We start from the raw sequence: 17322 nt of genomic DNA, 5'->3' as shown, positions 1-17322 counted from the left end.
TGCTGGGGAGCAGTAAGCACGTTTTTGCTTTGGACGGCGCATGTCCACCGTTGCCTCAACTCAGGTGCAGATATTTTATCCAGGTGGGACCCTCTCTCTCTGGAGTGGAGGCATTTTCGTCAGGGTCCATGTAGATCTTACGCATTACAAGAAAATGAGGAGTATCCTATTTTCAGTTCCTGGAGTTGGTAACCCCCAGAGTGAGGGGCTTTTTCTTGATGAGGGACCTGATTGCCCTGTTGGATGGTCTGGCGCACCAGTGGCCTCGGACCCTCCTTTCCACGTTTCTGCCTTGGTTCTTGACAAACGTGATTGTAGATCCTTAAACCGAAGTCAGGAGAGTGTGACTCCCCATAGTATGTTGTACTTCGTCTCCCCCTTCAGGAAACAGTAGTTATAGTCATAACATTATGATATTGTGACCCTATGACCCTATGAAGTGATTAAACAGCAAACAGGCATACTGTACTTTTAGTTTATCAGTTTATGTTTAGGACATTATTTACTACCAGTATCTGGAATACAGTAAAATACTAGACCTAGTAGCCTAATTTAGCTCCCGAACCCATCTGTTCCTGGAGAGCATAAAGTTGTAATGCCTATGGTTGGGGTCAGAGCTCCATAGCTTACACACACTAATTGGTTGAAAAGTTGTGCTCATTAGACTGGAGCCCATAGTTTGTCCTGACATCCTGACTGTTAAAAGCTGTAGGGGAGTTGAGGCTAGAAGCCATCCTCAGCAGGAACACACCCATGCTGCTTCACTTCCACAAATACTCCACTTTTATAGCACTGTGGAAAAATACCCCGAGACTGCTCCTGAGTGCATGTGTTAGTAGACATTTGAGAACATCAAGACTTTAAAAGACGCTCACATTTCTTTCATTCAACCCAATAGAGATGCAGTTAATTTCCCTTTGATGGCACTTTTACTTGATTTGTGTGATTCCTTGTTTCATTCAGAAGTAGGTGTTTTAGTCCTAATGATATTGCTCTTCCACTATCACCAGTGGTTCAGACTACATATTGTTGCACATGTCTTTTAGGCAAATTACATAGAGTTTTATGGACATACTGTAGGGCTTCATGAATGTTTGTCCAGAAACAGAAGGTGGAAGAAATGAGGCTTGAATGTTTGCTTATCACATGGGATATATAACAGTTCATTTAGCCCCCAGCCCGCGCTACAGCATAGAAAAGTAGGACGAGTGCTCAACAACGATAAACCAAAATCAAACACGAGAGGGCACTTTTTCTTCAAGTATCAACACGGTTCCCATAGAATAGCCTCACTTGCCATGTTAATAAGACTGGGAACCCGGAGACAACGAATCAATGTAGTCATCAATGCTAAAACAACTATTTCATCAACAAATTAATTTTCTCTTATAATTCTACATTCACTTTACTTGTGTACAATATGTGTGTTCTCTCTCAACTACCTTGGAGCATGGTAGTGTCACTTCCTCAAAATCTAAAAGGAGGAGCCTTTTTGGTTCCAGATAAAACCCTTTTGGGTTCCATGAAGAACCCTCTGTGGAAAGGGTTCTGCATGGAACCCAAAATGGTTCTACCAGGAACCAAAAGGGTTCTACCTGGAATCAAAACAGGTTCTTCAAAGGGTTCTCCTATGGGCACAGCCAAATAATCCATTTAGGTTCTAGATAGCACCTTTTTTTCTAAGAGTGTATGAAATCAATATTGTTTACTATCAATATTAGCAAGGCATATCGTGAAATCGGCTTATCCTTGCTGTAACCTACAATATGATGTAAAAGAGCATACATGACTGTTTCTGCAGACACAAAACCTTCTTACAGGGTCAACTTAGCACACTATGATAAATCATTTGTTGGGTGCTTATATTTCAAATCAAATTGTATTCGTCACATGCGCCGAATACAACAGGTGTAGACCTTACAGTGAAATGCTTACTTATGAGTCCCTAACAGGAGCAGTTTCCAAAAATGTGGATAAGAATTAGAAATAAAAGTAACAAGTAATTAAAGAGGAGCAGTAAAAAATAACAATATATACAGGGGGGTGCCGGTACAGAGTCAATGTGCGGGGGCACCGGTTAGTTGAGGTAGTATGTACATGTAGGTAGACATAATTAAAGTGACTATGCATAGATGACAACAGAGAGTGGCAGTGGTATGGAGAGGGGAGAGGGACGGCAATGTGAATAGTCTGGGTAGCCATTTGACTAGATGTTCAGGAGTCTTATGGCTTGGGGTAGAAGCTGTTTAGAAGCCTCTTGGACCTAGACTTGGTGCTCTGGTACCCCTTGCCATGTGGTAGCAGAGAGAACAATCTATGACTAGGCTGGCGTCTTTGACAATTTTTGGTGCCTTCCTATGACAGAGCCTGGTATATAGGTCCTGGATGGCAGGAAGCTTGTCCTCAGTGATGTACTGGGCCGTTGGTACTACCCTCTGTAGTGCCTTGCGGTCGGAGGGCGAGCAGTTGCCATACCAGGCAGTGATGCAACAAGTCAGGATGCTCTTGACGGTGCAGCTGTAGAACCTTTTGAGGATCTGAGGACCAATGCCAAATCTTTTCAGTCTTCTGAGGGTGAAAAGGTTTTGTCACCATGTTAGTTTGTTGGTGATGTGGACACCAAGGAACTTGAAGCTGTCAACCTGCTCCACTGCAGTACCGTCGATGAGAATGGGGGCGTGCTCGGTCCTCTTTTTCCTGTGGTCCACAATCATCTCCTTTGTCTTGGTTACATTGAGGGAGAGGTTGTTGTCCTGGCACCACACGGCTAGGTCTCTGACCTTTCTATAGGCTGTCTCGTTGTTGTCGGTGATCAGAACTACCACTGTTGTATCATCAGCAAATTTAATGACGGTGTTGGAGTCGTGCCTGGCCGTGCAGTCATGAGTGAACAGGGAGTACAGGAGGAGACTGAGCATGCACCACTGAGGGTCCCCTGTGTTGAGGATCAGCGTGGTGGATGTGTTGTCACCTACCCTTACCACCTAGCGGCGGCCCGTCAGGAAGTCTAGGATCCATATACAGAGGGGAGGTGTTTAGTCCCAGGGTCCGTAGCTTATTGATGAGCTTTGAGGGCACTATGGTGTTGAACGCTTAGCTGTAGTCAATAAACAGCATTCTCACATAAGTGTTCCTTTTGTCCAGGTGGGAAAGGGCAGTGTGGAGTGCAATAGAGACTGCATCATCTGTGGATCTGTTGGGGCGGTATGCAAATTCTGTACAATTAATTTTGTCTTATAATTCTACCTGCACTTTACTTGTGTACAATATGTGTGTTCTCTCTCAACTACCTTGGAGCATGGTAGTGTCACTTCCTCAAAATCTAAAAGGAGGAGCCTTTTTGGTTCCAGATAAAAACCCTTTTGGGTTCCATGTAGAACTCTCTGTGGAAAGGGAAAGTGGGTCTAGGGTTTCTGGGATGATGATGTTGATGTGAGCTATAACCAGCTTTTCAAAGCACTTCATGGCTACAGACGTGAGTGCAATGGGTCAGTAGTCATTTAGGCAGGTTACCTTAGTGTACTTGGGCACAGGGACTATGGTGGTCTGCTTTAAACATGTTGGTATTACAGACTCGGTCAGGGAGAGGTTGAAAATGTCAGTGAAGACACTTGCTAGTTGATCAGCGCATGCTCGCAGTACACATCCTGGTAATCCGTCTGGCCCTGCGACCTTGTGAATGTTGACCTGTCTAAAGGTCTTACTCACATCGGCTGCAGAGAGCGTGATCACTCCGTCTTCCGGTACAGCTGGTGCTTTTATTGATCTAGTCACTGCTGCTTCCTGCTTTAATTTCTGCTTGTAAGCAGTAATCAGGAGGATAGAATTATGGTCAGATTTACCAAATGGAGGGCGAGGGAGAGCTTTGTATGCATCTCTGTGTGTGGAGTATAGGTGGTCCAGAGTTCTTTTCCCTGTGTTTGCACATTTAACATATTGATAGACATGAGGTAAAACTGATTGGACTGATCATGTCAACATCATGCTTTCAAAATGCTTAGCTAGCAAGCTAGCAGTCGTCACCATAAATCAAGTCGAGAATCAAATCCTTTTCAATCCTGTCATGTGAAGAGAAATTAGAGATAAAACGTCTCGGTGCTTCTCGGCCGTTGGACATAAACATTACACAACAAATCTGGATTGTAAATTTCTCTTTGATGACAAAATTTATATTAACTACGTCCGTCGTCTCTCACTCATTAATGTCTTAATCGAAATTACGGATTGTGTCACGCCCTGACCGTAGATATCCAGGGTGTGACTCGGGTGGGAAAGTCTATGCTTTCTGGTTCTTTGTTTTTGGCCTGGTATCGTGACAAATGGCCTCTTATCCGCATGTCGTCCCCTTATGCTTATCTCAATTGTCAGTAGAAACCACATTTGTTTAAGCAAGTCAGCCATATCAGCATTGTTTTTTTTAAAGGCTTACTTCACTGAGGCTGAATGAACTGTAGCAGTGGTAAGGTGTTGGGAGTCACTGGGGCTCTGCTGTTGGGACAGCTTTATGTAGGCCCTAACAGTTTGTGGGCACCGTTTGTCACTGTGATAGTGCAATCAATGTATTGTTTAGTGTTGTATTGTTGCTTTGCTGGCATGCATCCCACTTGTTTTTTTTGTCCCACCAAGATTTACATGCTAAAATCGCCACTGTATGTTAGTATGATCTGTTATTTCAGCATGTTGATGAGTGTCATTGCCATGTATCACACAGAGAAAGCTCGCCATCTACTGGTGAACTATTTTGGTTTTACAATTTCTCAATTGCTTAGACATAATTCCTGGAACAACTTACCATTTTCTCAAATCATCACACACAATTTAAAAAACTCACAACCAACGGTACAAACATCTAACTTCTGGGTCCCAATTCAAACACAAGCTGTCAAACACAGACTACATAATTGTTTGTTACACACTGGAGGGATTCATTCAAAACACTGCTGCCAAAATGTTTAGAATAGTTTCAGAGAAATCATTTGGAACTTTGTAAAATCACAGCACTGACCATCCTTAATGAGGCTTGGGCTCCATTCCGGTCTTACTTTAAACAATCCATCCTCTGATGGCATTCCTATTAAAACCAAAATAAGTCTGTATTTGACCCCCCTGTGACTTAAGGGTTGGATGAGTATTTCTTTATGTTTTTTTGGGGGGGGGGCATTAAGGTTGATGTGCTTATTGATCGTGACCTGCCGATGCCTTGTTCATCTTGCCCGGTGTAACGGTTTTCTTCCGCTGAAGGAGAGGAGGACCAAAATGCAGCGTGGTTAGTGTTAAACATCTTTTAATATAGACGATAACCGAGAACACTACAAAAATACAAAACAATAAATGTGAAAACCGAAACAGTCCTGTGTGGTGAAAGAAACACAGACACAGAAACAATCACCCACAAAACAACAGTGAAACCCAGGCTACCTAAGTATGATTCTCAATCAGAGACAACTAACGACACCTGCCTCTGATTGAGAACCATACTAGGCCGAACACAGAAAAACAACCTAGACACACAAAACATAGAATGGCCACCCAACTCACGTCCTGACCAACTAAAACAATTAACACAATAACTATGGTCAGAACGTGACAGTACCCCCCTCCCAAGGTGCGGACTCCGGCCGCAAAACCTGAACCTATAGGGGAGGGTCTGGGTGGGCATCTGTCCGCAGTGGCGGCTCTGGCGCTGGACGTGGACCCCACTCCACCATAGTCTTTGTCCACCTCCTTAGCGTCCTTTGAGTGGCGACCCTCGCCGCCGACCTAGGCCTAGGAACCCTAACAAAGGGCCCCACTAAACTGAGGGGCAGCTCCGGACTGAGGGGCAGCTCGGGACTGAGGTAGCTCATGACTGAGAGGTAGCTCATGACTGAGAGGTAGCTCATGACCGAGGGGTAGCTCAGGACTGAGGGGTAGCTCAGGCCTGAGGGGTAGCTCAGGACTGAGAGGTAGCTCAGGGTGGTTGACGGCTCTGGCGGCTTCTGGCTGACTGACGGCTCTGGCAGCTCCTGGATGACTGGCGGCTCTGGCGGATCCTGGCTGAATGGCGGCTCTGGCGGATCCTGGCTGACTGGCGGCTCTGGCGGATCCTGGCTGACTGGCGGCTCTGGCGGATCCTGGCTGACTGGCGGCTCTGGCGGATCCTGGCTGAATGGCGGCTCTGGCGGATCCTGGCTGAATGGCGGCTCTGGCAGATCCTGGCTGAATGGCGGCTCTGGCGAATCCTGGCTGACTGGCGGCTGTGGCGGATCCTGGCTGACTCGCGGCTCCACGCTGCCTGGCGGCTCTGGCGGCTCCATGCTGACTGGCGGCTCATGCGGCTCTGGACAGACGGGAGACTCTAGCGGCGCTGGGCAGACGGGAGACTCTAGCGGCGCTGGGCAGACGGGAGACTCTAGCAGAGCTGGGCAGACGGGAGACTCTAGCAGAGCTGGGCAGACGGGAGACTCTAGCGGCGCTGGGCAGACGGGAGACTCTAGCGGCGCTGGGCAGATGGGAGACTCTAGCGGCGCTGGGCAGACGGGAGACTCTAGCGGCGCTGGGCAGACGGGAGATCACCGACCATTTCAAATCCCACCGGCAGACTCAACAGCTTTGGTTTCTCAAATGACTGCCTCGCCTGGTTCACCAACTACTTCTCAGACAGAGTTCAGTGTGTCAAATCGGAGGGCCTGTTGTCCGGACCTCTGACAGTCTATCGGGGTGCCACAGAATTCAATTCTCAGGCCGACTCTTTTCTCTGTGTATATCAATGATGTCGCTCTTGCTGCTGGTGATTCTCTGATTCACCTCTATGCAGACGACACCATTGTGTATACTTCTGGCCCTTCCTTGAACACAATGTTAACAAACCTCCAAACGAGCTTCAATGCCATACAACACTCCTTCCGTGGCCTCCAACTGCTTTTAAATGCTAGTAAAACTAAATGCACGCTCTTCAACCGATTGTTGCCCGCACCTGCCTGCCCAACTAGCATCACTTCTCTGGACGGTTCTGACTTAGAATATGTGGACAACTACAAATACCTAGGTGTCAGGTTAGACTGTAAACTCTCCTTCCAGACTCACAACAATCGACTGTAAGTTTGTTAATGTGTAACTCTATGTTGTTGTTTTTGTCGCACTGCTTTGCTTTATATTGGCCAGGTCACAGTTGTAAACTTGTTCTCAACTTGCCTAACCGGTTAAATAAACAGGAAATTTGCCTTGTTGTTACTGTGATACATGTAATGTTGTAGTGTGTATAGACTGAATCTCCACTTTGTTCTCAGTGTAGTTTTTACCACATTAATGGATGACCGTAGGTCAGTAATGGACAAATTTAATTTTTGCAGAACTGAGAGGCGGCCATCTATTGGAGGTAGGCGGAGACTTCTCACAGCTGAGCAGGAGACTGTCCTGGTGAATATGGTGATTGCCAGTAATGCCATCCGTTTGAGGGAAATTCAAACCCAAACAGTTGAAGACCAGGTAGTCTTCCAAGGAATTGACAGCGTCAATATTTCCACCATTGAGTGGATTGTTCAGAATAACCTTTTTTTTCTTCTTTAAAAAAAACTTATTTAGAGAATCTTTGAGCTGGATGCCATGGCTGACCCACAGGAATAAATCTTAATCAACAAGGCAGGTTTCAACCTAACAAAAAGGCGCAAAAGGGGGCGCAAAATCATTGGTCACCGTACCATCATACAAGTTCCTGGCCAGAGGAGAGGCAACGTCACCCTATGTGCAGCCATCAGCAATTGAGGTGTCCTCCACTGCCATGTCAAAGTGGGTCCATACAACACGACACAACTCGATTTCTAGATCAGTTGCACAATAATTCTTCAACAGGAAGGGGAGCCAGGGCAACCAGAGCAAGCCCAATATGTTGTCATTTGGGATACGGTGAATTTCCATCGGGCTGCTCTGGTTCGCACCTGGTTCAATGACCCCAACCCAGGTTCACCGTTCATTTTTTTGCCAGCATATTCCCCATTTCTGAATCCGATTGAGGATTTTTTCTCAGCATGGCAGTGGAGTGTATGACCGCAACCCCTACGCGCAGCAAAACCTCCTGGAGGCAATGGTGGACGCCTGTGGTGATGTGTCTGTGGAGTCTATCCAGGGTTTTCCAAGTCACACAAGGGCATTTTTCCCATGCTGCTTGGCAAGAGCAAACATAAGGCCTGACCCAGACCTGAGACGAGATGATGAACGCTGATGCTGAAGCTGAGTATCCTGTACATTTCCTGCACTTGGAAATAAAGCTTTTGGAAATTGCAGTATTTTACTGTGCATGAACTCTTCCTTACATGTTTTGTCAGTGTGACATTTCAAAGGTGAGGTTTTTGACCAAAACAGCATTTACAGTAGTATTCCCTTATCCACTAATGTAAGAGGTATTTATTACAGTACTGTTTTGAATTTCTCTCGCCAGGGTATCCTGAAAGGGTTATCTGGATAGTCAGTGCTGTGATTTTACAAAGTTCCAAATTATTTGTCTGAACCTATTCTAAACATTTTGGTAGCAGTGTTTGAATTAATCCATCCAGTGTATAACAAACAATCATGTAGTCTGTGTTTTTGACAGCTTGTGTGTTGTCTGAGTGCAAAGTTTGAATTGGGACACAAAAGTTAGATGTTGGTTGTGAGCTTTTAAAATTGTGTGTGAAGATTTGAGAAAATGGTAAGTTGTTCCAGGGATTGTAGTGCAATGGGTATTGTATGTTCATCAAAAACAACACAACAGGCAATGTTAGGGGGTGTTAATTTTCTTATGTTAAAATTTAATTAGAGTGTAGAGAGCAACAGTTGGCACGCAGTTGGGCCTGGTTGAGTGGCATTACAGAATTCCCGTGATCCAAACAGCTCCTCAACTCCTCCCTTCACTATGTTTTGTTCACACAACACAATAACACATATTTTCTCCCTGTTATGAACTCTCCTGATTCACATATCAAACACTTCGAAAAGGCTAAGAAACAAAAAACATGATTTTAGGAGAATGAGTTTTAGGACTCCACTGTGGATGGTGGGTTCACCTTTTAAAGCCTGTAGGGTAATCGGGGTACAAAGTTCAAACAGTCAGATGAACCGGGGGACCAATGAGTACAGTAGGGTGAATTTCCCCCTCAACATTGATGTCAGTTTTGTGTTTTCCCTCTAGAATTTGGGGAGGGTAACCTGATCCTACATCTAATACAAATCTGCTTTCATTCAGGTTTTACAGATGAAAGTCTTTGAATGAGCAGGTCCAAGGTAATTGCTTAGGTCATTCTGACAGTGCTCGGGGATCTCATCATAGAAATACTACAGTCAGTGTGTGTGTTCTTCAGTTCAATGGTGATAGTGTTTCCAGATCTCAGCAAAGACCTTTTGTGGGTGACAGGGTTGTGTCATGGCTGGCTTACACACCCTTCATAATCACCAGTGTACTTTAAACTCCCTTTCACCTGCTTCTCACCCTTTCCACCTGTCTCTTTCAAGAGCTACCAATAGCAAAGTTTGAATAGGGTAAATATTCACGACTATATTGTCAGGGCACATACAGATAAGAGAGCACCAGTTGTATTTTACTTGCAGGTTGTGTTGAAAAAATGAAATTGCCAATGGCTCATTCTGTGCTCTAGGCTTATTCTCAAGCAAGATCAGTGCAAAGTCCACTATTAACCCTGTGACAAATGCAAGCTATGCAGAATCTTTTCAGAGTTTCTATTCAGTCCTGCTTTGACAGATTGTACTGGAAAGTACAATGGGATGTGAGCCATGAGTCAGGCTTAGTATGGCCTGTATACTGAAGGGATGATAACAACTCATTCATCATTGCAGAGAGGCTTTTCACTTTAAAAAAGGTGGTTGGAAGGAGCTCTATCACTCTTATTTGTATTATTCTTCACACCTTTATTTAACCAGGTAGGCTAGTTGAGCACATGTTCTCATTTAAAACTGCGACCTGGCCAAGATAAAGCAAAGCGACACAAACAACACCACAGAGTTACACATGGAATAAACTATGTGTGTGCAAATTAGGTAAGATAAGGGAGGTAAGGCAATAAATAGGCCATAGTAGGGAAATAATTACAATTTAGCAATTAAACACTGGAGTGATAGATCTGCAGAAGATGAATGTACAAGTTGAGTTACTGGGTTGCAAAGGAGCAAAAAAAATAGTATGGGGATGAGGTAGTTGGATGGTAGTTGGATGGGCTATTTAGGTAGTTGGATGGGCTATTTACAGATGGGCTATGTACAGGTGCAGTGATCTGTGAGCTGCTCTGACAGCTGGTGCTTAAAGTTAGTGAGGGAGATATGAGTCTCCAGCTTCAGTGATTATTGAAATTTGTTCCAGTCATTGGCAGCAGAGAACTGGAAGGAGAGGCGGCAAAGGGGGAATTGGCTTTGGGGGTGACCAGTGAAATATACCTGCTGGAGCGCATGCTACGGGTGGGTGCTGCTATGGTGACCAGTAAGCTGAGATAAGGCGGGGCTTTACCCAGCAAAGACTTATAGATGACCTGGAGCCAGTGGGTTTGGCAACGAATATGAAGCGAGGGCCAGTCAACGACAGCATACAGGTCGCAGTGGTGGGTAGTATATGGGGCATTGGTGACAAAACAGATGGTACTGTGATAGACTGCCTCCAATTTGCTGAGTAGAGTGTTGGAGGCTATTTTGTAAATGACATCGCCAAAGTCAAGGATCAGTTTGACAGTCAGTTTTACGAGGATATGTTTTGCAGCATGAGTGAAGGATGCTTTGTTGCGAAAAAGGAAGTTGATTCTAGATTTAATTTTGGATTGGAGATGCTTAATGTGAGTCTGGAAGGAGAGTTTACAGTCTAACTAGACATCTAGGTATTTGAAGTTGTCCAAATATTCTAAGTCAGAACCGTCCAGAGTAGTGATGCTGGACGGGCGGGCAGGTGCGGCAGCGATCGGTTGAAGAGCATGCATTTAGTTTTACTAAATGAGCAGTTGGAGGCCACGGAAGGAGAGATGTATGGCATTGAATCTTGTCTGGAGGTTAGTTAACACAGTGTCCAAAGAAGGGCCAGAAGTATACAGAATGGTGTCGTCTGCGTAGAGGTGGATCAAAGAATCACCAGCAGCAAGAGCAACATCATTGATACATACAGAGAAAATAGTTGGCCCGAGAAGTGAACCCTGTGGCACCCCCATAGAGACTGTCAGAGGTCCGGACAACAGGCCCTCCGATTTGACACACTGAACTCTGTCTGAGAAGTAGTTGGTGAACCAGGCGAGGCAGTCATTTGAGAAACCAAGGCTGTTGAGTCTGCCGATAAGGATGTGTTGATTGACAGAGTCGAAAGCCTTGTCCAGGTCGATGAATACAGCTGCACAGTATTGTCTCTTATCGATGGCAGTTCTGATATCGTTTAGGACCTTGGGCGTGGCTGAGGTGCACCCATGACCAGCTAGGGAATCAGATTGCATAGCAGAGAAGGTACGGTGGGATTCAAAATGGTTGGTGATCTGTTTGTTAACTTGGATTTCGAAGACCTTAGAAAGGCAGGGCAGAATAGATATAGGTCTGTAGCAGTTTGGGTCAAGAGTGTCTCCCCCTTTGAAGAGGGGGATGACTGCGGCAGCTTTCCAATCTTTGGAGATCTCAGACGATACGAAAGAAAGGTTGAACAGGCTAGTAATAGGGGTTGCAACAATTTTGGCGGATAATTTTAGAAAGAGAGGGTCCAGGTTGTCTAGCCCGAATGATTTGTAGGGGTCCAGATTTTTCAGAACATCAGCTATCTGGATTTGGGTGAAGGAGAAATGGGAAGGCTTGGGCAAGTTGCTGTGGGGGTGCAGGGCTGTTGACCGTGGTAGGGGTAGCCAGGTGGAAAGCATGGCCAGCCGTAGAAAAATGTTTATTGAAATTCACAATTATCGTGGATTAATCGGCGGTGACAGTGTTTCCTAGCCTCAGTGCAGTGGGCAGCTGGAAGGAGGTGCTCTTATTCTCCATGGAATTTACAGTGTCCCAGAACGTTTTGGAGTTTGTGCTACAGGATGCAAATTTCTGTTTGAAAAAACTAGCCTTAGCTTTCCTAACTGCTTGTGTATATTTGTTGCTAACTTCCCTGAAAAGTTGCCTATCGCGGGGGCTATTCGATGCGAATGCAGTACACCACAGGATATTTTTGTGCTGGCCAAGGGCAGTCAGGTCTTGAGTGAACCAGGGGCTATTTCTGTTCCTGGTTCCATTTTTATTTTTTTATTGGGCATGTGATTTAGGTGAGGAAGGTGAGGAAAGCACTTTTAAAGAAAAACCAGGCATCCTCTACTGACGGAAAGAGGTCAATACCCTTCCAGGATACCCGGGCCAGGTCGATTAGAAAGGCCTGCTCACTGAAGTGTTTTAGAATAGTGATGAGGGGTGGTCGTTTGACTGCAGACCCATTACGCACGCAGGCAATGAGGCATTGATCGCTGAGATCCTGGTTGAAAACAGCAGAGGTGTATTTGGAGTGCAGGGGCCTGTTGCACAAAAGTAGAATTAAGACATCCGGGATAAATGACTCAGCTGAGCTCAATGAAGCCAAAACATGTGCGTCCAGGCTTAATTGGTTGCACAAAGACCAAGCCAGGATGAGCAGACACGGATTCATTAAGCCAGGTGAAACCAATCCTGGATAGGTGCGCGCTCACGGCTCACTCAAATAGACCCCGCCACAGATCACAGATTAACTGATTTACCATGGCAACTAGAGCCGCGTACTTTTCCCCGTCGGAAGCACAAATCCTCATGGAGGCATACGAGGAGGTAAAAGATATAATTAAGAAGAAAGGCAACACCAACAGTGATAAAGCAAAGAGAAAAAGCGTGGCAAAGTATTGCAGACCGCCTGAATGCGTAAGTAGTGCACAATTACACACTCACCGCTCCGCTGAAACATCACAATTACAATTCAAATATTTAATTCACATCTCCAAAAATGCAGTTGTACTGTAATCATGAAACGGTTAATTTTTTTTATTGAAATGCACTGCAGATATGAGTGAAATTGTGTAAAGTAACTCCATCACACTGTATAAAGCTATGATAAAATTTGATATTTTTACTGAAAACAAGACAAAAATACCAAGTAATTTTTTGCAGTGTGACTCCATTAAGTGTGTGTGTGTGTGTGTGTGTAGATTAAACATGAACGGGCCAAAACGGACATGGCAGCAGGTCAAAATCAAATACAAGAACATTCTGCAGAATGGTATGGTCCCTGACTAATATTTAACAAAGCACAAGCATATATTGTACCCAGAAGGTGCCTGCTCACACATTGTCTGTACTGTTTTAGCAGTGAAAAAGAATACCCACAGACAAGGCACGGGTGGTGGGTCACCAAAGGCTGACCTTACCCCAGCAGAGGACATGGCCTTGGAGCTAAATAAAGGCAGGCCCGTCTTAGAGGGGATCCCTGGGGGGAAAGAGACGAGCATAGGTTCCTCCCAAGATGCCACCCGCTTCATTCAAGGTATGTCCTTCCATCTCTACATGGGATACAACCACATTCATATTGAATCAATTTGGACTGTCTGACTTTGGTTTACCTATTGCCTTGCAGTGTCTGGCAGCACTGTGTTCCTGTTAGAGCCACCAGCACAAGCACCAGACGATGCTGATCCAGTGAGTACTCCATCAAAGGCATACTGTAGGCCTGGCATGTCTTGTCTACTAGCTTCAATATGAATCCGATTAAATGTGATAGGGTGAAGGCCCCAGTGCAGCAGCAACAGCACATGATGGAGACGATGATGAGGAGGAGACCATCTCTCTGGATTCCAGAAGGCATGAGGTATCATGTTAAGACTGTGAAAGTACTATTTACTCTACAATGGTGAGGAGTCCTCATCAAAATCAAAAAATCTAATTTCTTTTACAGGACCCAGATGCTATACAGTGGGAAAACCAGCCTGGCAACATAGTGCGTATTAATAAAAGGACACCACATCCTGCCAAATTCCAGCTGCGCTAATTGTATTGTGTTCACAGAGCTCACAAGCTATCAGAAAGTTGTATGGCAACCACCTCCGGTGCCAAATAGAACTGGCAGACATAGACATTCAGTACAAGAAGAAAAAGATGGAAAATCTTGCACTGGAGTTCGAAATAAAAAAGAGGACAATTAGGAAACTGGACCTTGAAATAAAAAAACTTGAGAGGGAGGTGAGATATGCCTTCAATGTACACTGTATGCTAACTGTAACACAAATGTATTAATCATTATTTTTCTTTCCTCCCCCAGCTCCAAGAAGATGACACAGCTCAAAATAAAAATTAGGTATATTCTCGTAAAGTCAAGTGAGCCATGACATATGAGCTCTTATTGTGAGCACACAGGACGGTGGCATCTTTCTAAGGTTTTTTTTATTTTCCCAGCAATCAGTACAACCAAGTCATCGTTATAAGGCATCGCCCTCTTTTGCCCACCCCCCCCAGCACCAGGTGTGGCCACTAGCCTATATGAAGACCCAAAATTGTGTGTTCCTTTCTGCTCTGACAATGGCATGCCCATTCGTGCGAGATGTGGTGGATGAAGAAGCACTTGTGCTGAGGAGAGCCTTCAGGTGAGAAAGGGTCTTCAGGGACCGGTTGGACCCACTGGCCTTCCCTGATGACCATCTATATGAAAGATACAGGTTTTCTGCAGATGGCATCAGGTATCTATGCAGACTACTGGGTCCCAGGATTAAGCACCGCACTGCACGGAGCCATGCACTGAGTGTGGAGCAAATGGTTTGTGTGGCCTTGCGCTTTTTTGCTAGTGGAGCCTTCCTGTACTCAGTGGGGGATGCAGAACAGCTGAACAAGGCCACAATTTGCCGCACAATAAGGAGTGTGTGTCTGGCTATCAAAGCATTAGCAGATGTCTTCATCTCCTTCCCTGGCCACAGAAGACTCTGTGACATCAAAGAGGAGTTCTATAGGATTGCAGGTAAGAGGATCTACAAATTACAGGACAACTGTTAACACATAGTAGGATACTCATTACTTTGTGTGACAGGTTTCCCCAATGTCATTGGTGCAGTGGACTGCACACACATAAGGATAAAAGCCCCCTCAGGTGCCCATGAGGCCGATTTTGTGAATAGGAAATCCTTTCACAGCATTAATGTTCAGGTGAACATAACTTTTTGATATTGTCCATTGACGAACACTCTGCATTGCCAGTGATGTGCATTGATTGGTGTAATATTCCTCATCTTATGATTTCAGATGGTCTGCAATGCTGACTGTGTGATCAGCAATGTTGTGGCAAAATGGCCTGGCTCAGTCCATGACTCCAGAATCTTTCGGGCCTCTGAAATCTATCAGTGCCTATCACAAGGTAAGCCACACAACCCCTATTTATAACCATCATGGCTGTGTCAAGAATATCACTGTGTTTATGAGGTAGTAATGATGAGATTTTGTGTTGACAGGTGAATTCTCTGGTGTGTTGCTGGGAGACAGGGGGTATGGCTGCCAGCCTTTTCTCCTGACACCTTTCACAGACCCCCAGGAAGCACAGCAGGCCTACAACCATGCCCATGCCAGGACCAGGGCCAGAGTTGAAATGACCTTTGGCCTCCTGAAGGCACGCTTTCACTGCCTTCACAAATTAAGGGTCAGCCCTGTTAGGGCATGTGATATTACTGTGGCTTGTGCTGTCCTCCACAATGTGGCCTGCCTGAGGAAGGAGAGGGCCCCCAGAGTGCCACCAGCCATGGACTGGGACAATCCGGCAATCTTCCCTGATGACGACAGTGGTCGGCTGCTGAGGGACCAATATGTGTTGAATTATTTTAGTTAGTATGTGTGCTTTCAATTTTGGTTAAATATGTCCTGCGGTGGCAGAGGAATTTGGGTTTTTTTGGGTTCGTTTTTTGACGAATTTGGCCTCTTATGATGTTTGTGCGGTATACTGTGTGTAATACAAGGCTGCAGGGAGGCTACTGCATCCATTCATTTGTCTGTTCAGTTGATGTGTATGGATTTGTCCTGCATTTATTTTAGTGTGCAGACATGCAGGGTGTGTTATACACATTCAAAGGTCTGTATATGTATCATTTTGTATAATATGCTTAGATTCTGTGCTTTCCATCTTGTAGAGTCACTGTGACTTCAGTTTTGAAAGGAGCTGATGGTTTACCTGCTTTGTTTTGTCCTTATTCAATAAAGGAACATAATGTTACACATTGTGTTTTTATATTCATATGGAATGTGTATTTGTTTATATGACAGAGTACTAGGGCCACACTGAAGAAAAAGGATAAAGTCATAAATTTATGAGGCTGGTTCTTTCTGCAGAAAAGCTACATATTGTTTTTACAGTTTTGATACTTATGACAATGTGATACTTAATATTCTGGCACATCAGCATGTCTTTGTTTATGAAACCATACTGAAGTACAATTTCACGAAATGCCCCACATCTGTCATTTTAACAACTGTCCTCCTTTAAAACAACTGGTTACAATATTATGACTTGTGTTTTTTTCCCCTCTGTGGCCCTAATATTCTAGCATTTTATATATAGCCTTATAGTCTATGGGAAACTGTAAATTATCTAATGATAGCAACATCATCTAAAAATCATTTTTTATCCAAAATCATTGAAATTAATGATCACAAACGTTTAAATAACAGTGGGTCTAGTTATATGTGATAACAATGTATAGTGAGCAGTGAAATAACTATTGGTTTCCATTTGTGGTGACTGCTGACTGACATTAGGGATGAGATTAAATAGATCCTGGAATTTAGCCTGGTCTGGAGCAGGCTAGCTCCACAGAATAAATCTCCATGGTAATTTATACCATAACATATCCTCCTGCCCCCTATCCATCTTTAGTGCAACCGGATTACGGATCAATTGAGCCAGGATCACCAAGATATCCTGGCTTAATCCCTTATCCTAGTTTTGTGCAACAGGCCCCAGGTTGTTTAGGATGAGATCTATGAGGGTGCCTGTGTTTATGGATTTGGGGTTGTACCTGGTAGGTTCACTGATCATTTGTGTGAGATTGAGGGCATCAAGTTTAGATTGCAGGACAGCCGGGGTGTTGAGCATATCCCAGTTTAGATCACCTAACAGTATGAACTCTGAAGAGAGATGGTGGGCAATCAATTCAATTCAATTCAAATCAATTGTTCAGGGCACACCTGGGGGCTTAAGGAGGTCTATAACAAGCGGCAACAGTGAGAGACTTGTTTCTGGAAAAGTGGATTTTTAAAAGTAGAAGCTCGAATTGTTTGGGCACAGACCTGGATAGTATGACAGAACACTGCAGGCTATCTCTGCATTAGATTGCAACTCCGCCCCCTTTGGCAGTTCTATCTTGTCAG

The 17322-nt window shown here is 44.7% G+C and overlaps 1 protein-coding gene and 1 long non-coding RNA gene across 3 annotated transcripts in view; both read left to right on the top strand.

The window, feature by feature from the left end:
* Positions 1–17322, top strand: part of LOC149979634 (uncharacterized) — a 237291-nt gene that overhangs the window by 16710 nt on the left and 203259 nt on the right. The window lies entirely within an intron of this gene.
* On the top strand, positions 12959–14929 carry LOC149979637 (uncharacterized). The gene is made up of 8 exons (XM_090189140.1): positions 12959–13204; positions 13292–13468; positions 13559–13620; positions 13703–13789; positions 13877–13918; positions 13987–14160; positions 14240–14275; positions 14374–14929. The coding sequence occupies exons 1-7, from the start codon at positions 13036–13038 to the stop codon at positions 14273–14275; spliced, it is 747 nt and encodes a 248-aa protein (XP_090045266.1). The 5' UTR covers positions 12959–13035; the 3' UTR covers positions 14374–14929.

Source organism: Oncorhynchus mykiss, chromosome 11, assembly GCF_057628025.1.
Source record: "Oncorhynchus mykiss isolate SJ-2025 chromosome 11, ASM5762802v1, whole genome shotgun sequence".
NCBI classification, from domain to species: domain Eukaryota; kingdom Metazoa; phylum Chordata; class Actinopteri; order Salmoniformes; family Salmonidae; genus Oncorhynchus; species Oncorhynchus mykiss.
The sequence above is the reverse complement of the archived record's forward strand: the minus strand, read 5'-3'. Positions and strand labels throughout refer to the sequence as shown.

What these genes read in the sequence shown, in the direction of transcription:
- LOC149979637 (XM_090189140.1), top strand. Translation starts at nt 13,036, where the DNA reads ATGATAAAATTTGATATTTTTACTGAAAACAAGACAAAAATACCAAGT. An exon ending in CAAGAACATTCTGCAGAATG is followed by an intron (nt 13,205 to 13,291) that starts GTATGGTCCCTG and finishes GTACTGTTTTAG; the next exon opens with CAGTGAAAAAGAATACCCAC. An exon ending in TGCCACCCGCTTCATTCAAG is followed by an intron (nt 13,469 to 13,558) that starts GTATGTCCTTCC and finishes ATTGCCTTGCAG; the next exon opens with TGTCTGGCAGCACTGTGTTC.